The sequence below is a fragment of the Calypte anna genome, chromosome 2, assembly GCF_003957555.1.
Source record: "Calypte anna isolate BGI_N300 chromosome 2, bCalAnn1_v1.p, whole genome shotgun sequence".
NCBI classification, from domain to species: Eukaryota; Metazoa; Chordata; class Aves; order Apodiformes; family Trochilidae; genus Calypte; species Calypte anna.
In genome coordinates this window covers 47,635,601-47,661,896 of record NC_044245.1, presented here as the reverse complement: position 1 = coordinate 47,661,896, position 26,296 = coordinate 47,635,601, and the positions used below count along the sequence as shown (strand labels likewise).

The 26,296-nt window shown below is 37.1% G+C and overlaps 1 protein-coding gene across 1 annotated transcript in view; it reads right to left on the bottom strand.

Moving 5' to 3' along the window:
• Positions 1–26,296, bottom strand: part of VPS41 (VPS41 subunit of HOPS complex) — a 101,444-nt gene that overhangs the window by 58,953 nt on the left and 16,195 nt on the right. Inside the window, exons 3-5 of the mRNA XM_030445098.1 lie at positions 23,912–24,019; positions 20,864–20,941; positions 4,557–4,631 (exon numbers count right to left, since the gene is read on the bottom strand). Of these exons, the coding sequence (XP_030300958.1) occupies positions 4,557–4,631; positions 20,864–20,941; positions 23,912–24,019 (261 nt within the window). The remainder of the gene's footprint in view (positions 1–4,556; positions 4,632–20,863; positions 20,942–23,911; positions 24,020–26,296) is intronic.

The window sequence follows — 26,296 nt, the reverse complement described above, 5'->3', positions numbered from 1 at the left end:
GAAGTTTCCACTCACTGCCAGAAACTGCTGGAACAAATTACCCCAGCACGGATGGACACTGCTGGTGGGAGAAGGGAGAGAAAAAAAAACTTTGCATGGAGCAATCAGTGGAAAACAGTATCTGACAGATCTACTTTAGAAGTTTCTCAGACCAGTTTAGTCATCCACCCTTATTTTCTGGAAAATATAATCCCATCAGTAACTGCTTTGCATGTTCAACAAGCTGGACTCAAAGATCTAAGAGATCTTTTAATCTTGTTTCTTTGTTTCCTCATCCCATTCATGGTTCCTTCAAAGGGAAAATAAAAAAAAAAAAGAATCATAACAAACACCCCCAAACGACTAGACAAAGATCTGCAGAACAAATCCAGAGAACACCAGTAATGGGCCTCAAGAAGTTAGGCTTAATAGCTCTAAAAAGATCAGTTCAGAGGACACAAATGTCCAAAATTCCTGCAGTCAAGGAGACAAGAATGAAAATATTAGACTTCAGGTAAACTACAAGAAGAAATAAGCCATCAGCGAGGAACTAAGCCACCATCAGACTGGCTCAAAGTTCAGCAGTCTCAGTGAAGTTAAAAACAACTCAAACCACATCATCTCCTTTTCAAGCTTGTCTCCTGGATACATCTCCTAAAGCAGCATTATCAGCTCTGTCCCTTACTCATTAGTGAATACACTGCCTCTAACAACATGCTTTAAAAATACTGCTGCATGCACTGTGTAGGGCTGAGCTACCGCTCCAAAGGATTGGAAAATCAATATTTGTAGACAGTGAGATGCATCACAAAGCTGTGATTATGTATAGCCAACCAAAGGGGTTTATTTGAGTTGGGCCTGGCTGTAAGCCTAGAAAACCTTCGGGCTGATGTCTAGAGGATTTTGTTTTCTGGGTTTTTGTTTTCATCAGTTGGCACAGCATATCCAGTGCAACAGACTAAATAAAATAAGAAACCAAGAAAAAGAAAAATAAGACAGAGAGAGGAAAAGAGGGAGAAAACATGTAGACATAGCTTAAACAACACTGAAAATTCCATGGAAGCAAAATCTTCAAAAAGGACAAAGCAACCCTCTCAAATTAGAACTAATTAATCAAAATTAACATTAGCAGTAATGCCTTCAACATTTTTTGATACTACATTGAACATGGCAACATGATATTATTTATTTAAGACTATAAAAACACAATGGAGCCAGCTAACTAAAGAGGAAAACACAACTCAGCATAAAATACATATTACGTTTACTCTAGGGACAAAGGATAACAGTTTATTACTTCTTAATGTCTTTTACTCTTCAGAGAGAAAGCAATTCTTTTGCTATTACAAAACTATATTGGATTTATCTATTTCCACTTTCTATCCCCATTCAGCTCATGATGTTTTTGGGTAGCTGGAAAAAGGATTTAATTATGACATTACACCATACTTTGCCAGCCCACTCTGATTTTAAATATCCAGAACCCAGCACTCCAGTGCATACAGACTTTGCTGTTTCTTTGCTTCCACATGTGGAAGAAGCAACCAGCATTCAGGGATCAAAAGGCAGGAAAAGAAACACAATTTATTTAAAAACTACGTGTCTTGAAAAATTATCAATGTAACACTTCTTGGACATTCTTAACATAAATGTTGTTACAGCCATTAAAAATTACATGAAAACATGTAGGCATATGGGCTTTCCATATAATTTCTATTTCTTTGTATATAAAAAAAAATAAGGATACAACTTTACTGTTATGACACGAGAGCAAAAGCAGGAATCAGATCCAGATTTTTTAACACAGCATACAAGTAAGCAAAAAAATAACCAGATTGTAGCCTGCTTCCCTTTTTATTTATTCCAGCCTCCAAATTCTCCTCTTATACCCTAGTATTTCAACATGTAGTCATTCTACCCAGCCAGTGGCCAGACCAGAGTGGCAGTGCTGGTTCCAGTCTCTGTTCCCCTCTGTGCCAGTGGTGACCAGCTGCAGCTGAGTCCCATTGGCAAGAAAGATTTTTCAAGACTGAAACATGCAGCACAGTAAAGCTGCAAGTGCTTGTTGGCCACGTATAAGATCCAGGTGCCAGGTTCTAACATTAAGCCTGGATGCTGCCCAACCCAAAAGAGGCTTAGAGAATTGCATTGTGCTGCTATGCTTCTATCCCAGTCATCACAGCTAGTCCAAATCTAGTTTGAGAGTGGGAAAAGAAAGAAAAAAAGCAGTTAAATAAAATACATCAGACAGCAGAGCAGAAATGAGAAGAATGTTCTCATCATAAGGCTTGCCTTCAAGAAGACAAATGGTTTCCAGCTTCCTCATATTGGATCCACTTTGATATGGGAAATGTACTCCCTGCTTATTGCAAAAAGCTTTTGTAGTGGTCTGAAGATGTCTGCATTAATTGGCAGAAAACACCTGCACATCACCCCACCTGGCTTAAAATTCACAGGTCGTCTTATTATACCCCATTTTGTTTAAAACAGATTTAAGAAAACTAAAACTAACCTTTTTTTTCAGGGTTTTTTTTGTTTGTTTTTTGTTTTTGTGTTTTTTAAAAAGGATCTCACTACTTTTATTTATTTGAGTTAATGAAAACTATGAAAACAAACTTGTGTGTTTACCTTCTTACAAATACAGCAGCTCCCACTGTAGTAACTAAAGAGATATATGGAATGCTAAGTTACAGTTTTGTTATGACCCAGAACCTTGAAATGCTGCATTATCTGACAAAAAAATTTCAGGCTTTTTCTTATACAGTAGCACAGCATACAAGTATGTGCTTTCACCCATTTTAGGGGTGGATTCTTTGGTAGAGAAACACCTTTATCTGTCAAGGGGAAAATCCAACTTCTAAAACAGCCAGATGTTTCAAATCTACAGACGAGCTTTTCAGTGTAGTATATGGTGAAGCCTCAATTTCCTTGCACTTTATGAACACAAATATGATGAATATTGCACTTGTGATACTCCAGCCCTGCATCAAAAGCATTACCAGAATTAGCCCTGGCTTGGGGACCACAGTTTAAATTGCCTTGTATGTAATGTCATCGGCTGCACCCACAAAAGCTATATCACTAAACAAAGACAGATTCAACATTTAAAGCACTGGAGTCTTTTCAAATACTGCCACACCCGAGCAGGGATTAGGCATTTTTGAATGTTTCTGAAATCAACAACATATCTCTAGTAGTAATTCAATATATTAAATATATGAGTAGCTTGTAGTCCCACTGCAATGTGCCTATTTCAATACAGCCACAGTCAGACCTGAGGAGCCCTTATAGCAAATGCTTCCTTCCCCCCACCATTCCAAACATCCAAACCAACCACACTAGCTTAATGTTTTTATTGCCTTGCACAATTACTGACCCTTCCCTTATCTTGCTTAGACAATTAGGACATCCTTGCTGTGTTTCTCACAGGCTGTAAAATTCTACAACCCACTTTGATAGGCACTAGTATCCCAATTACTGTGTCAAGATACTGACATCAAGATATCTCTGAGAAACAAAAGGCTTGGCTACCTGCCTGTTGAGGAAAAAAACCACCTTCTGGGAAAGTAAAAACCCAAGCACACACTGTGTGGGGGGGTCATTTCCCTATTTTGCCTACTGCAAAATCAAATTTTAGTTTTCATTTATAGGACTCATAATGAACGAGATGTATCCATTAGAATCCTCAACATTTCCCCTCCCCCCATGTCCCTTCTGTAAGAAATGCTCTCCTCAATAAGATGGACATCGAGAAATTACCTAAATTATTTTTAATGCACTGCATTTGTATATAAGCACTGTATGAGAAAAGAAGCTTAAAGACATCCTGTGCATTAGAATTTTATCATTGCAAACCAACATCAGAAAAGACTGCCATTCACTTAAAAACAAAAAAGACATTCTTATAAGTGGAAAATCAATCACCAAAACCACTAAATGTCACAGCTCAACATTCTAGAGAAGCACTGATAATTGTTAGTTATACACTGCACAAATGATATATGTCCTCAGTCAAGGAAGTAGGTGCCAGTTTTTTAGGAAACTGTACATATATCGATTTTACATTTATTTAATGTGGCTGTTGTAAGACACTTTATTCTTCTGATAAACTATGATTGCTTATCAAAAGATTCTATAATTCAAGAGAAACATTCATAACCTGTGTGAAAATGAAAACCACCAGCCCACAGAAATCATGCCCACAAAATCCAATTTTGTGGATTTATAGCAGAAAGGCATTAAAGTACTGTCTTGCAGGAACAGCAGAGTAGTCACTGAAGTATAACTGGCACAGCAATAATGATTAAGGTGACATGTCCTCCTGCCACAGCTGTTAATCAGCTTAATACCAGTTACATTATTGACATTCTTGTAATTACTTTTTCTACAGCACATTTGTGCAAAGTATATTTGAGTTTCATTTTGAGTATTCAAAAGTGAGTTCAGTTCTCAAAACAGATGGTCAAAGTGGTGGTGCTAAATGCATGAATTAACTCTGCAGATTGTAACAATTATCTCAAGTGTAATAGTGAGGACTTCCCTCTACTTCATTAAATGCAGACATGGCTTTGTTGTACCTTGCCATCTTCTGAGCAAACACCCATGTGTTCTCCACTTTCATCCAGGCTGATCTGATTTATCTTCACTGGGCTCTAGAGAGAGAAAATTTAAAAAAAAAAAGAAAAAAGAATGAAACAACACTTAAAGTTGGCTTTAAAGTTCCATCAACAATCAGAGGCTGTAATGCCCCCAGTGTGTTCCTGGGATGTGCATGTAAATGGTTGTGTACTGCTTAGCTGCACAAATCAAAAAAACCCACAGAACAGGCATTTCTATGTCAAGGCCAGAAGACAGCCCTTTTTCCAGCCTTCTCGTAACCCAAAAATTTGTCATTTTTTGCAGTTATGCACCCCAGGGCTTTGGAGTTCTTGTGAAGTACCAAACTCCCAGACCTTGAGCACGTGCACCTGCACAGCACAGATGCTTGTTGAGAACCTCTTCCTCCATCAAAAATTCAGATAAAACAAGCTGACCAAAGCATCAACGCAACTTCTGGCTTGATCTGATGTCTATACTAGTATTATTTCTTCCTTCAAATCACTTCTCCTGCTTTTTTTTTTTTTTACATCTAATAGTGTTCTCTGAAGTGAGTATTAGAAGCATTGAAGTGCAACAGAGGTTAGTAATTCTTAGACAAATAACTGAGGAAAGCCTGAAGACTACCCCAATTTAACAAATTTCCCTTTCCCTATCCAGATATACTGTTGGTTCTAATTTACTGGGTCACATGGCACCTGTTACTACTTTAAACATCTATCCTTACCTTAAATACTAAGGACTAACTTATCAGTTCTGTAATGCATATCCTCTCACATTCAAAACCTCATCCAATTCTACTGAAGTAACAAAAAACCTCCTTATGTACCATGATCCTGATTTCACCCTCTGTAACAATACCTCATCATTTCAAGCATCATTGAAGGATCTTCACTGAAAAAAAGTATCTCTAATGCATTTAAGAACAACTTGTCTTACTCTCCTAAGATTTGGGATGGATTGAACCACAACTCAGATCGCTTCTGTGGTTCTGAGAGTGATATAAGAGAAATCCACCATATGTTTGAGCGAAAATAAAGTGTCACTGGAACAGTGCTGGAGTCCTGGGGTCACATTTGATGTTACACAATTGTGCCTAAAATATTTCAAGTCCTTATATACACTATGGCAGTTGGAATTACATAAATAGTTCATAATAAAAAAATATATAAAAACACACTGTCCTGATAGACTATCTACAGGAGATAAACCATGGTCTTCTCACAGCCTTTGCAATCCTTTTCCCCATAATCCAAAACAAACAAAAACCAAAATCCAGTTTGGTATAATAAAGTTTTCCTCTCTTACAACTTCAAAATACAATATGCCCAAATCATACTTCATTTTCTAGGTGTTTCCTCCCAATTAATATTGAACAACTGAGCCATGCACTGCAGAAGTTGCCTGATGAGCTGCCAAACCTTTTGCTTTCTTGCTGCCTTAAAGTGCAGGAGACACTAGGTCCCTGCAACATGCTTCATGCAAATATCACTGTTACTGCCTATCACGAAGTGGGGTTTCCCCTGTGTGTTTGCACTGCCATGGAAGCCAAACTAACTCTCCTTATGTGCTTCAGAAGTATTTTCATTTGTCACAGAGGGAACTTGATGCATTTCCAAATGAGGAGCAAGCACATGACTGGCAGTGTGGGCAGCTGGTGAACCCTCCCTGGCTTCATTGCCCCTGACACACTTGGGGGTATCAGGTAGGGAGTGCAGCTCAAGCCCACCAGTCCTTGTTAAAGCTCTGATTCTCAGATGCTATACACACAGATGGCTCATTCCAGGACTGGAGGATGTTGAGCAAGGCAAGACTTACTGAGGTAGTCAGCTTCAGTTTCTGGAAGCTTCATAGAAATTACTAGCACACACCTCTATTCCTGTCTTTCTAAACTTCTGGTTTGCTCATCAAAGTGCAAGAGAATATATTTTTTACTTGTTGGAGCGGGGCAGGGAACGAAATGCTGATGTCTCCATCATTGCCTCTGCAATAAGAAATACCTCTGAGCCCACTGAAGGACAAGCACAAAGTTCAACTGAGTTGATCATGGAAGTGGCTTATTTTTTAGTTCTGGGTTGGACCTAAGTTACCATTGCCACAACTTTCTCTCTTCTTTTATTGTCCTAAAATCAGGAAGGCAAAAGACCATCTTGATTAGCCCCACCTAAGCACAGAAACATACACTGTTCAAATGGTTTATCTCTCCAGCATCTACATCTGTTGTCAGGGCTGATGTGACAGCAACAGTAAATCTTACAGCGTTCCTGCGTGATGGGCCTTCTTGAAGACACTCTACTATAACAAAGCCCAACAGAAAAAGAAATAAAATAGGACAGTCAAGAAGAGTTGACAGATTATTTCTGCAGTTCATAGTTCCCATGCTGCTGGCAAATGGCTTTGACAAAGTTTGACACTCAAGAAATTAGGTGAAAGAAGGAGGCAAGGTAGTCTATGTAAGTTATTTTCCTATAAGAAGTGAAGGTGAGGAGAAGAATGATGGAATTTATCTATCATGCTCCAGTTTGGAAGCCATGTGGCACACTTTGGAGATAAAATGTGTGATTGTACTCAAGTAACCAAATGATGCCTAGTAAGGCAAAACCTCTCTTTATATACATGCAGAATACTATGGGAGAGGGAAATTTCACAGTTTTTACATTTTTTTCCAAAAGTTTTTCAGAATTGTGCACATCAGATCTCATTTGTTAAGTAGAAATCTGATGATATGTATGTAACTTGCAACATGTCACAAGCCTTCTGCTAGCCTAACATCTCTCTTGCTTTTAACTTTCACTTTATCCAATTCTTTTTTTCCCGTTGTTTGCAGTAGCAGCCCTGCTCACTTACACAAACCTCCAGCTAAGTTTCAACAGAAGACACTATTCTAGATGATGTAAAACAAGACAAAGCAAACAAGAGGGGTTTTTTAATTAAAGTTCCAGCACAGGGAAGAATAGCAAATGTAAGCATTTTCTTGTTCAGAGCTGACTGTCAAGTCTATCATTCCCAGAACTACATTCTGCTGGAAAGCTGTTTAAGATTTGTATCCAGGAAATTGGGAAAAAAAACAAAATCACAGTCAACATTGGTACATATGTTATTCAAACTAAAGTGTTTCTTCTAGAATCAGCTCGAATTCATCTTTTCACATAATGATTTTTATAAATACAGTGCTGTGCAAGTCAGTAAAGCTATTTGCCAAATTTAGTTGTATTTATATCATGTCAATACTTTTTGGAGAATTTTGGTATTTCAGAAAAATGGATGGTTGATAATTTTATGGATTATTCTTCCTCACTCCGCTTCAACTTTTTTTTTTTTTTTTTTTATTAAATATTAACAACTCAGCCAAAGAGTTACAACCATTTTTCCCTTGGGTAACTCATCATGATCTGAAGAACTGATCATTTGATAAAGAAGGAACCAGGATATGCTCTGAGGTTTGGTCAGATGACTGTTCTAAAAGTGCTTTAAATGTGTGGGGAAAAAAACCGTATCCAAATTTATATTAAAAAAAAAAATTAAGAACTACAACAGAAATCTGAGGTCAAAGTGTCAATCTAAAGTTAGGAACATATCATCCATTTAAATATTACTCCACTAAGAGATGATCTAATCTTAAATGCTTGCCATAAAACCACAGGAAGTTGCATATAAAACATTGAGGAAATTATTAATAATTATTTAATTAACAGTTCATGGGGCAATATTTTTTTAACCTGATCAGGACCCCTAGCTCTAGGCCAAACACTGAGGAATAATGCACATCATCTTTGTAGTTACAACAATACTTCCAGTAAGGCATAAATAATAATAATAGCACACATAGTATTTCTAAAGCAATATAATCTAACTGTAGATGTAAGAAGAATCCTGTTAGTTAGGGAAGGAAATACACTGTAATGATTAACCTAGGAAGGGCTTCAGAACTTCACAAAGTGTGGAATTTCTGGCAAACCTTGAGCTGAGTTTTCATTAGCTGCAGTTTTCTTTCTGATGGAGACATGTTTGGAATTCTGGACAAAATAAGTAAGTTTGACTGTTCAAAATCAATAATGTCAAGCTGGCACTAGAGAACAAAAAAATGTTACCCTAATGGAAGAAAGAGAAGTTTAAGGAGAAAAAGCTAACAGGCACCCTGCACATGAAGATCTAAATGCAGGTTTTTTCAAAATCCTACATTTAAAGGAAAGGAAAATCAAGTGCCAATAAATGTACCTCATGTGACAATCAATTACCTAATGTAAAATGCTTGAAATAAACACACTTAGTATGGATTATGTCAGCTCTTCAATTAGGAACAAATTCATGGCCACTCAAAAAGCTTCTTTTAGTTGTGTTCTTTGTGGCAACTCGTTCTCCCCTGACACTCATCATCAACCCACCTTATACCATCAGTCCCCCAATGGTGAACCTGAGAAATCAATCTGCTAATGTATAATTTGTAAAGCTTTTCTGACTAACAAACGGATAATTGATTCTTTCACAAATGCTGCATCCCGGTGGATATGAAGTGGATGAACAAGAAACATAAGACTGGATTTCACTCCAATTTGGTGAGAAATGCAATATTTACAAGCTTAGAATCTAAACGTTTTAATAGTTGCCTGTGACTTCATGCCTTTTAGCCACGGTTAGCAGGCAAGCAACACACACATTAGGAGTGTGAAAAGCAAAGCAGTGTTCAATCCTACTTACAGCATAACTCATTTTACTTCAAGAAGTTTCCATCGGTAATACATCCCCCTTAAGCATAATTTTCATCCATTCCTTAAAAAGAATTTTCAGAAACTTTTCCTGAATTAACCCAAGTGTTTTAATTTATTTATCTATACACACATATACATACCCAAAGAACTAAACACTCATAGTCCTTTTATGCTACACTCTTTATCAAACTGGGTCTACAGAACCACTTTGTAGCATATTGTGCTACAGAACCATACTAAGGCATATTGCATGCACATAGAGTTCAAGTTGTAATTAAAAAACCCATTTCCTCCTACATCTACCTACTTTTTGTTTATTCATGTTTCCATCTGTATGAAATTCACATAGACAAGCATGTAAAAGTCCAACACACAGCAATATGACCCATGAAGCCACTTCTTAAAATGCCAGCACACTGGAATATGGACTACCAGTTTTACATCTGTATTTTCTCCATGGTGGAGGTATCCAAGAGCAAATTACTGGTTTATAAGCAGAAACTGCCTCAGTTATTGTTATAATTAAGGTAATATCACTAAGATAACATCCTCTATAAACACATGTCTTGCTTTAGGTAGGATGAGGAACTTGCTCCAGGACGCAAACCCTTTAGCTTTTACATCTGTAAATTAATGTTCCATACACATCGACACTAATGAATTATGAGACACAGGTAACACCTTTAAGATTACTGGGGAAAAACTAACCCAAAAAGTAGAAAAAAACCAACCTAGGCAAGTAATGATTATTCCATTTCTCCAAGGGGTGCCTTTTCAATCCAAAATTATAACCTCATCCAAGTTAAAAAAAAGCTTAATTTACCTAAACGGACATAAAATAGTTCCATTTTCAGAGCTTTTTCATTTAGAAAATGACAGGAGGTGACAAAACAAACTATATAGTGTGAAATTCTTCAACTACTAATTAAAAAAAAAAAAAAAAGCAAGGTGTGCTACAGCTAAGTGTATTACACTTTGTTTGTTCCATCTGTTTTGACTTCAGAACACTGATGTGCAGAGATCTCCTTGTACTGAGAAACTCCCTTTAAAAGGAAGAAAATGAACACATGCAAGTCTTTTTTACCCCAGATGCTGCATATTTTGCTTATCTGTAGAGTTTTACTGACACAATATAAGGAAAAGCACATCAAAAAAGCAAATTCTGATGCTGTATCATGGTTTACCTAACAAGTATACAGATACCTACATGTTTATACACAACTGACAAACATAATGTAGTAACACAAATTTTTAAATTGAAAAGGCAGCTTTGAAAGTTACAGAATAAAGTGTACACCGCTGCCTGCAACAGAGTTAGTATACATTGAATTTAAAACATTTAAATTGTCATTTGATTAAAATTTACCAATATCCATGCCAACGAAGTTTTGTTCAACTACACAGGCAGCCAAATTCTGGTAAGTGAGGGCTCCTGCTCCAGTGCTTTTGCTATAATAACACTCTTGAATCTATCATTCTCCCAATGAAAAATGGAGATCATTCTGGTTAGAAAAAGGGGGAAGGGGCAAAGCTGGAGAAAGTGACAAGGTCTAGGGGACAGAACAGTAAAAACATTAACTTTTATTTTGTCTGCAGCAAGGCAGATCCTACCTTTTTTGAGAAAAATCTCAAAAACCTGTCTAAAATTAAGGGAATATGAGGACAAGGAATCTCTCAAAAACAGTCTGAGAAAGTGAGAAAGACCAAAAAGCCTACAGTGATTTCAGTATTTTCCACATCAGTGAATGCCTTAATCTTGTTTGTCAACTACAGGGACTAAGAAAAACAAAACAAACAAAAACCAAGGAAAAAAAGTTAACAAGGGATCTCCCTAGATCTAGTAGTTGCTGGATAATCAGAATGCTTGTCTGGGAATGATGAAATTATTATTAAAAACAAATCTGTATTGAAAGCCTACATTGCTTCCTAGCAGAATTTCACCTTTAGCTAATTCCTGACAGAGCCAAAGCAGAATTTCTATGGAAACACTGGTGTGTAAGGAGATAGCCTCCTGGGAGCTCTGTGCCAAAGTAAACAAATTACTCCTGCTTCCTCCTCTCCCCAGGTCTCCTTCACCATCTGCTATATAACCGTAGGGTTTCAACAAGGGTATGTCCTAACCCTGTCTCCACTTCTGCATTGCAATCTGTGTATTAAAGCCACCTGAGAATCTGAAGCAATATTCCCCATCACACACTCATGATGAGGGCAGAAGTACAGCTGGGGGACAGAGGAAGGGGCTGCAGGCAATGACTACCTAAACCTTCCTCAGAAAAGCCAATAGAGTGTGGGAGAAGACTGTACCAGGCAGTCTGGAGGTTCACCTCATTGATTTCCCTAACTGCTTTCCTTTCAGAGCAGCTCCCCAAGCACAATGAGCTTGGAGAATTCATCACTGAGCATTAACTTTCCACACAAGCGACTGAATTATAAATTGGGCTTGGAAGAACAATCCAAAAAAAGTATCTAAAACTCTGAAGATGAAACTTACTGGGGTGCTTTCACAGCTTGTTTCTAACAGAATACCACTACCATGTTCATTAATATATTTAATAGGATTTTGTTGAATGCCCAAAGTATGAGATTTTTCTCCATTTCCTGATAAGCCACATTTTAGAGATGTGACTGATGAGAGAGGTCAACCAGGTCATACAGTGCAAGTTCTTGTCAGGACAGGTTTTCTTTTTAGTGAGTATATTTTATTGGTGCCTTGACCAAAGAACTTTTAAAGAAGCAAAGAGGCTCTTGACTATTGCTCTCAGGGGTCATGCATTGTTGTGCCAACATCACTTCCAGGAAGGTTTTCACAACAGCCACGATGCTCATGGACAGAAGATGTGAGCACATGGAGCCTAGCATGCCTGCTTCTCCATACATTTCACTATGTAGCCATTATTTTCTTCACAACTACTTTTCTTCCTTCTGTTAGCTCCTGTAATGAAAAAACACACTGTTTTTTCCAGTTATTTTAGTCTGTCAGCCACTCCACTACAATGATCCCAACCCACTGGCTACTGAAATCAGTGAAAAGACCTCTCACTGATGGAATCAGGCAAAACCAGAAATACTCTAAGGGAAAGGATTCCCTTTCCTTGATGTAAATGATGTAACTAGTCGTATTGCTGGCATAGCTAAATATTACACCAGGTGATCAACGCTGACACTCAGCCAACAGCTAGAGCTGAAGTGCCATTTTCCATGCAAACATTCAGTTATCAGCACTGGTTTAGACTAAGTCAGAGCTATATGCAATAATAAATGCATTTCTTGCTTACTGAAAGCAAGACACCTCTTTGGACACCAACTCTGGAACTTCCTGTGTTTGGAATGATATCATCTGGGAAAATCTCACAAACCCACCAAAGGTACTCAATAATCAGCACTGTGTGCCTGATTCTTGACAGGGTCCTAAAAAAAAGAATCTGGAAATTAAAAAGACAGGGGGAGAGGAAGAAGAGTACTCACACAAGTACAATCTATGCATCATGAAGTGCACTGTAACTTACTGTAGGCAACATATTGTATATACTATATCCTCACTGTGACAGTAAGATATGGAAAGCTAAATGTGAAGATTAATTGATCCAGTGCAACATCCTCAATGCATTTACATACAGAGAGGCTCTATTTCAATACCCGTGAAATGCAGACATAGCTGTTCATAACAACTTTTATTTAGAGTAGACCAAAGAGCAAGCAGATTAATTCATTCCTTCATCTTCACACTGCTCACATTTCACAGCTCCTGTCTTCAAAACTGCCAAGACCTGCAGAAACTACATACTTCAATTAACAGCCAGATTAGGGCTCCAGTAGTGAACCTTCCAGCACCAAGATACCGACTTCTGAAATTTCTTACATTTTTATTTCTCTGTGTCACAGGACACTGAGTGCAACCAGCTCCCTCAGCTGCAGCAGAGATGGCCAGCTTGACAGCAGCTATTTTTGTCAGCAGCCACTTTGAGGGTATTAACACCCAAGCCTGGTCAAATCTGGACTGTCCACATTTAGCATTCTATCAGGAGTGCAATAAACAACTGCTATACACACTGTCATGTCTGTTAAAATGAAGAAGTTTAAGCCTTCAGAAGAGAATTTGTATTAGATTTACAAAGTTCATTATCAATAATATCTTACCCCCTATGGGAAAAAATACTTAGTTTTGCCTTCATGTTTTGTTCATCATATTATGCCCCTGTTATGTCATTTTGTGTTTTTAATAGTGCTGCCTTTTTATTGTTAATGGAAACAAAGGGCTGTAGCTCTATCATTAATGTCAACTTGTATAAAAAACACTGTCCTCCAGAACTCAGTTGCTTTGGACTTTCTAACTAGGAAAACATTTTCTAATGCAAATAATATTTTATTAATGCCAGAACTCTGAATAATTCTGACAAGCAAACTGCTATTATTTTGTATATGTGCACGCAAGTGCCTGCCTTCTGTATAGAGGAAAATGTCATCCAGGTATAATATGCCATTTGAAAGGAAAACAGCTCTAGGAATCAGCAGTATACTAGCTTTTTTTGGAATCAAACCTTTCCAAGTCCTCTCTATGCTTTTAAAGATAGTTAGAGTTTAGAAAATATGCATCTGTGTTACCAGTCTTGTATGAAAATACTTCATCAGTGCTACCTGAAAGTAGCTGTTTCATTGCTGTTATAAAAACTCCAGAGCAACCTGGACAGCGGTGCAGCTGTATATCATCAGCAAAGAGCATTTAGGGAGGGTATGAGACCAAAGTGGCACAATATGGTTCTGAAATGACTGGAAAAAGGGAGCAGTGAATCACCAAACATAAGTTTTGTGCCAGTAAGCAACACCTGGTCGAACCAGAAATCTCCTAGTAAGGCAGGGACTCTCCTGATGGTGAGAATCTGTGGTCTTTTGAATATCATTAAGTAGTAAGAGATGGAACAACCTAGCAACATCTAGTCTTGTGAGGGACCAAATGCCTGGAAGGCACAGAAAAGTATATTCCTTATTTAAGAGTCATTTGAAATTCGTCAGGAGTCTTTGAGGCTTTAAGAGACAATTACAACCTAGAAAAGCAGAGATAAAAAAAAAAAAATTATATTATTGTGCATGGTTAGTTTCTAATTTCGAAGTCATATTAAACATGTTTTTGCATTTTTCCTGAAAAGCAAATAAACTTTGTTGCTTAATATTGTTGTCTATTACAGTGCACCGGACAATTTTTTAGAAAAAAGGTCTGTAAAAGTTGCAAACACAAATTACATTTGCTAAATAAACACAGGATGCTGAATAGATTCAACCAGAAAATGTTACCAAACCTGGATGGTGAAAGAGTTGGAAGGAAAAAAATAGTCCTTATAATGATTTTGATCTTTCTGCAAGTCACAGTTTTATTCAAAAATGTCTGAAAATGCCACATGTAAATTCACTTTGCAGAATTACAGTTGAGTCTTCTACTTGATCTTTCACATGAATAGACTGTTTCTCAAATGTCTGATGAAAACAATAGAAAACCCCCAACATTAGAAACTTTGCCCTTTCACTGACCAACACTGCTGTATTGAACACTACAATAGACATGTCCTTCATGTTTAGCATTTTGCCATAATGAGATATTTTCTCCCTAGATTTTTCCAGATTTAATTTTTTTTTTATTAAAAAATTGAAGATTATGAGCTAACAATATTCAAGAAATAAGTGGCTGGACAATTCAGGACTGTCTGTAGCTGAATCCATACTCCCAACTGAACTTTTTACATTATTCAGTACTGAGCTAGAGTTATGGCAAGCTACAACTTCAAAGAACTGAAAGACACAAACTGATCATACATGATACTGATATTGTTCAAAACTCCCATTCTTCATCCATACCCAAAGCATTATTTCTGATAATAATAAATACCTTTCACATCCACCTGATCTCTTTAAGTAAAAACGTGAGCAATGCTCTCTTCAAAGGAAAGTCAGATACAGTGGATACAAAGATCTATGAGAAGTTCTTTACTTGTAGTCATATCAGACAAGACACTTACCTACACCTATGAAATCATGGCCCTGACACCACAATTTGTGCCAGTCCAGGCAAGCTACCTCATGTCTAATCCCATGACAGTGAGACCCAGGTACACCACGATTCCTGCCAAGGAAGTGTCCTAATCTTCAACAGCTCCACAGTTCCCACTGGAAACACTCCAGCTCATAAACAATCTAATAAACACAGTACCAGCACAGACATCATAAGACATACTTTCCAAGCCTTTATAACATCCAAAAAGCCAGACTCAAAAGGCCATCTGTGTTACTCCCACAACTACTATAAAAACCTCTGGATTTCCAAATTATCTGCAGTTCAAATGAAAAGGCAGGTGGACAGAAACAGAAGGGCTATTAAATTGGGTGTATGCATCTAAGTGTTAAGAACAAAATACCAAAGGTTGTCACTTTTCTCCAGTTTTTCTGTTGGGTTGAGCTAGGGGTTATCTTAAAGTACTTAAGCCATAGGACTGCAGCACCCATATGTATGGGAAGTCCCTTGGAGGGGAAGGAAGCCATGTCCAGTGCATAGACATTTGTTCCTACCAAATCTTTATTTTTTACTTTGTTTTTTTGTGATTACAATTATAGCAGCATGCTCTATGTTTGTTCTACAGGATTTTTGTAAAAATCTTGTGTACAAAACACAGGATTTCAGCTTCAAATTTAACAGGTGCAGTGACACCCTGCAAATACTAACACACAACTACACAGATCTTTACTCTAAATTCTGTTGCTTCATTTCATTTCCCGACTAAGTCTTCTTTTCATAGTCTGACAGTGACAACTAAAATGATATAGTTAAAGTAATAAACAGGGAATTTTAAGTAGCCTGTCAAAATAAGTGACATTTATATCATCTTAGTCTTAAAACTCTCATGTAAAGTTTCAAAGTAACTTCTTCATTATACAATCAAATGCTAAAAGTTACCTTTCCCCCTGAAAGATGCTGCATTATTTCTCACAGCAGTGAGCAGGCTCTGCATAATTTCCAACAGCAGCATTTAGTGCTTAACAACAGCTGCTTCTTCATTAGGAAATATGCATTTCATGTTATCCATTAAACTCTTTCAAAAGCACATCAAGTCAAAAGAAACCTCTGACATTTTGTTTGCAGCCTGCTGAGGTATCAGCAAAACCACCAACCCGCTGACCTTCAAGGCAAGTAGCACACTTACTCCAGAGCCTGGTGAGTGCTGTAAATTCAATAGATACCACTGTGGAAGGTACTCCTCTTAAATTTTTCAAGGTAGAAGAGATGGCCTACTGATTTTAGATTTCTGCCACTCCAATTAAAACAAAATAAAGAAATGTTTAGTACTACAAACTGTGAAACAATTAGGAAAACAAATGTAGGGCCACAGGAAAAAATAGTGGTTAAAAGCAATGTAATGAGAAGCGGCCTCAATTTAAAGCTCATTTTATTCTGGAATTCTAGCAGTCTTGAATAGGTAACAAACATTGCATGCTGAAAGGACTTCAATTTCTTTGCACTATTTACATTGTTTTCTAGGCTCATGCATCACCCCTGAAACACCTCTGATGCATTAAAAATTTAAATCTCCTCTACTTGTAAAATAGGCAACATTTCCCCTTCCCACAGAATATCACTGGCACCAGACAAGACTTCTTATCCTTTTCACTTTAAGCTTGATGTTTATTAGAAGACCAGAATGGGGGCAGACTTTCTTGCCCTTTGAAAGGTTTTTGATTTGTTACTTAACTAAAACATGTTTGTACAGCTTACTTCATATCTACAAGTCCTTAATCCACAAGATGTCAGTTGAGGCAATAATTATATTAATAAATTGTAGACAGCCTAAGAAGAAGAGAAAGATGGGGAGGCATTTCGAATTAACATGCTGTGAATCAGTCCTGCATCATCCTTTGTCAGTGGCATTAGCAGGCTTTTTTTTCCCCCCTTCTTGTTGCTTTAGTAATAATTTTCAGTGCATTTGACACATTTCATCTCTTTCAATGCACTGAACCCTAATACAAGAGAACACCAGTTTGTCAAACATATGTTATTTGAGGATGCATATCAGTTAATCTTAGGCAGCTGACATTGTCAAAGACAGCCACACTGGCAAACAGCTAAAAACACGCCAAGCAAGGAAGAAAAGGGGGTCACATCCAAGAGCACAAGTGCAGCTGCTGAGATACCAGTACCACCCAAGGCTAACACCCCCAAATTCCTGTCTCTCCTCTTCCCCCAACCAAAACCCTCCCCCAGTAGTTTCTAAGCATGTATTTCACTACTGCTGACAAGAGGAGCTGCAAACCTGAAAAGATTACTCCACCTGGGACAGGATCCAGCCTCAGGTACTTTAAGAGCAAGATGAGAGCACGACTGTTCTGAAAAGACCTTTTAGTTGTTAGTTCCATTGAAGCCTCTGTGGATATTTGGTCAAAGCAGTGCACACGATTAAGTTTTTGCAACTCTGGGGCCAGTATCTGCAATTCAGGATACCCACACTATTTTGCTGCAATGAACATTACAGAACGAAGTCCTAAAAGTTTTATTTTAAACAAAAAGCCCCCAAAAAACTGTGTTACAATAGCACTGCTTCCAAGGATGCCATTACATTTAGTGTTTCTTACAGGTATTTTTAGCAATGTAAAATGCTTAATTAATTCAGCCTTCAACAGGAGGGCCATCATTAAAAATATTTATTGCAAACTTAGTATTGAAATAGATTTTTAATAGCTTAAAATAAAAACGCCCTCTCTCCATTTTGGTTTACTTTATTAGTAAGACTATTTCTGATCTATTGACATTTAAAGGTTCCTGGTTATGGTTTGCTTTTTCTATTTACACATTTAACAAACTTTGATGAAAATAAAATAATTTTTTTTTCCCCCAGACTGCAGATTGGCCTTTTAAAACATCCAAACCCATTAAAAATACAGATAAAGACTCAGATTGCAGAATAATTCCTTGAATTACAGAACATATTTCTTGCAAAGAGCTTCTTAACATTCCTATCCCTCGTATTTATCTCTGCCACCTCATAAGAAAGGAAACACCTTCTGAAAAGATCCTTTCTAAAAGAAAATTAAGCAAAAATTCATTCCCCAGGTATGTTGTTTACTGCACACAATTTCAGTGGTTATATTTCTTGCTCTTTAATGGAAGACTATTACATTTACTTAGAACAACACAGTACTCATTTCCAGAAATTAGTAGCAACAGATCCTTCTTCTATTTGCAAGTTAAAGGCAGAACCACATCTGCCACTCCACCAGCAGAAATGCTTATCAGAAGGAATGTGCTCATTTTGGACCTACCAAAGAACAAAAGAAAATAGTTGTTTGTTGGTTGGAGAGGACAGAACAAAGACCACACCAAACGTTTTGATAGCAATGTCTCTAGTCTACAGTCCAAGCTCTCAAAAAATTCAGGTTAGAAGGAAAATATTCTGACATACAGCAGGCAGTTCATAGCAAACTGTCAATGGGTTCAATAGCCAACAACACTAATTCAGAAAACTTCACAAAACAGCCAAGAATGCCACAGAGCTGCTTTGTTTCTCACACAGGCAGCCCATTCTCTTCTACAACACTTTGTTCCTTGGAAAACTTTTCTTTTAAAGGCAAATGGTCCTAGAGCAAAATAATTTGTCTGCAAACTATAAAAAAGAAAAAGAAAAAAGCACCCTTTCCACCTCATCCATGATACAATTTATCTGTTGCACTGGAGACGTGTAGGTTACAAAAAGTGACAGAAACATTAAGAACAGAACTGAAGAGACATTTCTTTTTCCTATTCTCCCTCTCCAAAAAGCAGTTTGTACTCAAAAAATAGGTTAAAAATAAATCATTGCCATCTGTGTAAGAAGACACAACACAAAAATCTTCATCCTGAAGCAGGTCAGATTTGGAAAAGGAATAACCAATAAGCACTGTAGAGCAGGTGGTTTATATAGCTCAACCTTAATTTCATCGTAAGAAATCACCCACCCAGCAAGCCCTAGTAGGACTTTTTATTAAAAGCAGGCTAGGGGGGGGTAGGTATATGGAGGATGCAGAGATTTTGTTCCATAGTCTTTAGTAAATAAACAGCCCCCTTGTCCCTTATTCTGCACTCATGCAGTGACTTAAATCTTTACAGAAAGAGGAGACTTCCACCTTTCAGAACCAGTGCAGGAGTACAGAGCATAGGTGATGCACTTAAAGAAAAAAAAAAAAGGCAGCTCTACAAATGAACTCTTCCAAGTACCTCACACTGAATGGAACAAATACAACTCTAAAAAATTTAATGCTTGACTCAACAGAAAATCTCCATTTCAGTTGAGTGAGTTTTTGAGTCAGTTTTTCACTGCAGAGGTAGAAGAGAAGAATTCAGGTACACTTTAATCATGCCTGTCCCAAATAGATTATGTAGGAGAAAAAGAAGTTACCTTTAGCAAGTAGCATACATGTAAATTAATCAAAACTGTAAGGGAGAAATCAGAATTTTTCCTCTTTTGAAATGCAGTCAGCATCTCCTCTGTGGGGTTATTGAACATACAAAGTTAAAAGAAATAGATGAATATAATTAACATGACTTTCATTAATAGCCAATAAGGTCAATGTCAATCTGACCAGTGCTATAAATAAAATTTCTTTCAAAGGTTGTGCCTAAGAGTCTAGGTTTTGCCTGACTTTTCTTCCCTCCCCTTGCACAACTGCATAATTAGATTTTTCAAAAACATAAACAAAACCTTTCACCCCTCCCATGCAGTTAGCTGTGTCAGCTTTAGAACATACGTTCCCATTGCAAACACGCCAACATCTTGTGATGGATATTCTGACAAGTGCTGACACTGCTATGATGAACCAATGCTTGGCTACCAGATTTTGTGACACTGACAGGAGAACAAAAAAATTAAATAAAGTTACTAATTCTCTTCCTCCTACCTCCCACAGAAGACAAAGAATTTTGAAAGCAAGTTATGAAAAACAATAATAATTTTTAAAACAATAACAAATATTCATAACTTAAAGGCATGTTTAGTACTCTAGAACAGAGCTTTAATTTTAGCATTTCGTTCATCCTCTAATATCAGGAACCACAATATGGAAAATATCTGCTTCTTCTCCTTCAATCAATACAATCCCTTAAGAGTCTAAGCTTCAAAACATTCACATAAAATATTACTGTTATATATTTGCAGTAGATAAACTGAACCAGCAAGGCAATCAATCAATTTTCAATTACTTGTGGCAACTAGATAAGATGATAGTGCACACAGTAACAACTGACAATAGTCACCTAATGAGCAGGCTCATGCCTTAAGGTAGTCACAAGCCCCTGGGGTACATAATTAACAATACAAACTTACAATCATAAATATGTATTTCCTTTTCTGTCTTCACAAAGGGAGTTCTGTATATGTAAACTCGGATGTGCTCATCACAAAACCATCCAGTTCTTTTTGCAAGGACCATACACTGCTTCATGTGTTATGGGGAGAGAGTTCATGAAATACATTTGTAAAATTACAGGTTTAGCAAGAGCTTTAACTTATTACTTGGTATATCACAGCATTTTTACATCCTAGATGTATTCTGAATAATGCCATACTTACTACATCAAACTTCTGTGTGATGTTCCCCTGGACATCAAGTAAATAAACTTTGCCATAATGTGTTCCCAGTGCCAAAAACTGTAAAAGAAAGAGATTGATTACATAAACACAAACACACTGCAACCAAAACTTCAGCTGTGCTAAATTAACTCCCAGACGTTTAGCAGATTAATTATTAGTAGCACAAAGAAGAAAAAAACCAACCAAGCACCTCTATAGACACAGCTTATTTTAACTGCACCTGTAGAATAAAGCAAGGCTTCGAGCCCATAGTACTGTGATAGTCTAAGTTAGCTGTCAGAATGAGTCATGAGGACCCTCATCCACTGACAACTAATGGTGTGCCCACAGTCTGTGCACACTGCCTGATGGACTGTGGCAGCAAATTAAAAATGCAGCATGAAAGCAGGGACCAACATAGACCTGAAAAAGTGCCTGGATCCTTTCCACAGCTTTGTTTCAATTGTAATGGCTTCCTCTGGGCCTTGCTTTTAATTGTACTTCAAAGTTAACGTAAACCCAAAACATTCAAATACAGCAAAAGGCCACCAGTGAGCCACTGGTAAAATACTGCTGAATTATCGAAGGTCTCTGACAGTGAATTTAAGCAGACAGGTAACCACCGGGTTTCCTTTTCTTCACATAGTAACACTCCCATGGAACCCTCTCAAGACAAATACTCTTTTCCAAGCATATCTCACGAGTTTCATTCAAAAAAATGGCAGCAAAACAAAGAGACTGCCATCTAAACGCATGCTATCACAAACTTATTTTGATACAAACAAGAAGGGTATTGATTCCCAGAGATCTACAGTTAATTGAACCATGTGAACTATACCTAAACAGAACAGGAATAACTTTGGTTACCACTTGATTTATGACAGAGGTTTCTTTTATTCCCCCCTCTCCTTTCAGCATTACTCAAATAGTCTAGGCTCCTCAATTCTCTGTATTTCACTGCATGTGAGCATGCTTCATTGCAACCTATAATGAAATGCTCAAATTTACAGGCACTGCTAAGCGTGTCAGTCAGGCAGCACAATCTTTAAAAAATAACCTTACAGAAAGTCAAGGTTTAAAAGGATTTATCAAAATGGAATTGCTTAAAATGAAATTTCAGTTCAGGCACTTAAAATATGAAGCTACATTAAAAGGAGTCAAAAAAGGAAAAGAAGGGGTTCATTAGAAATTCATCCCCTGCAATGCCTTTCACTCCTGCAAGGTTGCCTTTTTTCAGGAAGAAAAAAGTCCCCGGGGTAAAAAAATCAATACTGGTTAATAAAACATCAGGTGTGCAGACATAACTAGGTATGACTATTCCACTGCACAGGCCTGCTTGAATGCACCAGGTGCCATGACGATTAGTCATCCAGTGCAGACAGCAAGCCTGGTGAAAATATGATGCTTTAGCAGTGAAAAGAAAAAAAATAATTCTGGGGCAAAATTAGTGTGAATAAAGAAGCCAGATTTTCAGGATTCCCACCAAAGTTAAACTGCTTTAATCAGAGCCATATTTTACATAGCCTAGTACAATTTTGCTAAAGATGACTCTTTAGCAGGGTTTCCCCTGCTCTTGCGTGTAAAAAACAAACAAACAAACAAACAAAACCAGAACAAACCAGAAAATATCCTCACAAAACCTGTAACACAGTTTTATTTTTAAGCTCTCTGTTGTAAGAGACTTACTCCTAATAGACTCCAGTACCTGACTTCTAACAATATTGATCCTTCTCATAAATAGTGTATCTAGTTTGCTGGAAAACTAGAAGTGCTGGGATGCTTAAACAGCTTTCCTGTATTGTCACTCTTTGTGACACTACAGTTAAATCTGTACCTGTGCACGTTCTTAAAGAAATATCCTGTTCATCTCCTGGCTTTAAAAATTTACCTGAGACTCAGAAAATAAAAAGTAACAAATAGGCCACAGACCAGGATGAAATGCTTGCCAATTTTCCAAAAATCTATGTAATTCTAAGTTGTCAAAAACATTTTAAAAAGACTTATTGTTTTCATTCACGCAGTTAAAATACAAGCTTCATCTTAAGAGCCTCTTGAGCCATGGCAACAGCCCTTTGAGTAAAAAGAAACATAGCACAAGTCAATCTAGAAATATAGCCAAATAATAGAGATAGATCCGTCAACAATAACTGTTAAGGAGCTTTTATTGGCTGTGAAAAATTATACATTCAGAAAACAGCTATTATGTTTTACATACTAATAGTTACTTGACAAAACATTAACTCATGCTTTCAGATGCACTTCAGTATTCCTTAATATTTTAAAATAATGTTCTTCAGTATTTATAAAGAAGAAGAAAACCCAGAAAATAAAAAGAGAATTATTTAAATCAGAAAAGAAGCATGGGACATTTCTTCCTTGTAAGAACAAAGGAATGGTTCTTCATAAAATTTCTTTCCTTCTTATTGTCCATTGCTTTATCCCTTTCATTTTCTTGTATGAGAACTTTACCAATGTAAAAGCATTTGCATTCCCACTCCTTGTTTTTAACACTGATGAAGGGAAGGGGAAACAAGGAAGTGTTAGCATGATACCTCTTAAAAAAAACACCACCAAATAAAAAAGGAATAGTGGTATTACCTTGTTCTACACTGGACTAAAACAAACTCATCTATCTTCCGCACCTGAGTAAATGCAAAGCAGGACCCTAGCATTATCAAGTCTATCTTCAGTGATTCAGGGTGTACAAATAAGCACACTACATGTCAAATTCTTTTCTCAATAGAGTAAGGTGGGACTCTATCCCAGTTCTAGCTCATAATAATGTTTGTAATTAAAATCAAGTGAGCATTTTCACCGTAGCTTATGCAAACATTCTATATAACAAATCACTGCACCTCGAATTGTCACTGTATTTTCTCGCAGTTCAACGCAAGTATAACATGAATTTAATTTATCTAAAGTGTTGGCTTGCACTGGACCTCTGGATCTGGCAGCACTTCTACACAGAAATCTACTGATGCTTTATAAGCACAGATAAATACATACAACCAAGCAGAAGTTCTACCTCTGCCTCAAATTGTGTATTACCTTTTCATGTACTGTCATGCAGCTGGCTGCATCCTTCTGGAGAATTTCAGTGACTCCATTAGAAAGCCGTTCATACTTCAGCTTGGGTTCTTCTTCACTCTCCTCTTCCTTAATTTTTGAGAGTGCAAGAAAAAAAGTAGAAAAGAACAAAAAAGAAAAAAAAAAAACATTTAAAAGTTTATTTTAAATAAAAACACATTAAAAGATACCCCAAGACTATCACGCAGCAACAGGTGAAGATGGATCACTGCTCTCTCTTAACAACAGCCACTACAATCAAAAGCCAAACTTTAACATTTTGTCATTGGAGATGAGCTTTTTTGTTACTCTTATTTTTGTACTCCAAAGGTCTGTGTGCAAACAAGGAATGCATAGCAGCATATCAATTCAGCTGTAAAAGGCACTCAGTTAATATCTAAAAAGCAGGAAAAAATGTGCATGTGTACTTTGTTACATAAAGTTAGCCATTCCCAATTTTGAAGAAAAATATAAAGGGAATGGGTATGGAAAAACAGGTGATGACAAAATAAATTGCGCCACTGTAGCCACAATTAACTGTAAGCTGAAGCATGCAGGTTCCAAGAAATTTCAAGACCTTTACAAGGTGCTGCACCTCTGCAGGAAGGATAGAGGCAAAATGCTGTGAACGAAAATAAAAAAAGAAACACAAACCACTAGGGATAAGTTAATTGTATAAAACGCACTGATGGATTTATGTTTAAAAAAAAAAAAAGAAAAAAAAAGAAAAAGGAGAGCATAAATACATTGTTGCAAAATTGCATGGGAAAAGAATCCAGCTAGAGCATATTCCTATTTTTCACCTCTATCATCTGCATACTTTCTGGTATGTACTGAAGTCTTCTTTTTTTTTTCAAGCATGTTAGATATTACCAACCAAACACTACACAGATGCAAAGAAAGACGATGCATCAAGTGGTACAGAGTGAAGAGAAAGGAGATGGAGCTGAAGAGCAGAAGCAGCAAATTCACTGATCAAAGAACTCCGAACATGTTCATCTCAAAGAAAAAGAAAATCCAAGGTGCAAACTAGCTCTTTGGTCATAGGCACCTATCTGTAGATGCTCTACTGATGTCCAGTGCCAGAGAGAGATTCCATAAGCTTCAGTAAGCCTCAGTTAATACTAGGCATGCACAGACATACACAAAGCCATACTCAGGATACTCAGTGGGAAACAGTATACCTGCAGTATCTCCTACACTCAGTATTAGTTCCAGTGAACAGATGAACACTGAGTGTGGTTTTCACATGAAAGTACCAGTGCAGTGTTCTAGTAAAGAAATGCTGTTACCCCGCACCAATCATTGCTTTCCAATCCCCAGATTGGAAAATAAAAATTCACAGAGTCAGCCTAAGGCAGAAAAACTGTATTTGTGCAACATTTTCTCACAGCTAATGATGTTAAAAATTGGAAAAGAGAGGTTAATTTTGGAGTACTAAAGCCAGTCTTTTGCAAATTCATTAGAGCCATTTACCATGCATGATACCATCACACACAGCAATATGTACATACTCTCATACAAAACACATAAAAGCCACAAAGACCTATGGAAACACTCAGTATTTAGCCTCATGCTTATATAAATACGCTACAAAGAGAGGCCCTTTAAAAATGTTATTTGAGAGTTTTATGACAGAATATAAATGAGATTAATGTAGGGATGTCAGCGTTCCATGACGTAGCAGTCTGAAGTGAGGTGTCAAAATGTCCACCAAGAAACAATTTTATTCAGTGAATCTAACACTGAACAAAGTTGTTACTAGATAGAATGACAATGTCAAATTACAGGGTTGTATATAAATCAGCCAAATTCCTTGCTCCTACAAATGCTTAATAAATTACTAGAGGGTAGAGGGAGGAGTTGAAGTTAAAGAAAAAAGCATACATGTGACGGAAGGAGGGCATAAGGAAATATGCATCCACTTTAGAGCAATTAATACACTAATGCATTTTATACATTGCTTACAAAGATTGCACTCGAAATGCATGGGTAATCATTGAATAAATTCATAAAACTAAAAATTGAACTCCAGTCGTCTAGTTTTTATAAGATCCCACATGTTGCTGGAGTCTGGACATCAAATGTGCAACCAATGGGAAAAGTTAATTCTAGTCTCTTGAGTAGTTTGCATAAAAGCATTCATGCATGGACCATTAGATAGAGTTACTGTAAACAAGTCTTGCCTGTCTTATGAGTGAAAACTAAGTAATTTTCCCTGCACATGCATATACAAAAAAATATATACTTTCAAAAGTCAGTGCACTGAAGCATTCTGCCAGGCTTCAAAAAAAGAGAATAAAATGAAAACTTCAAATATTAGGCACAATGATGTACTCATTTCACGCTTTCTTGACAGGTAACTTT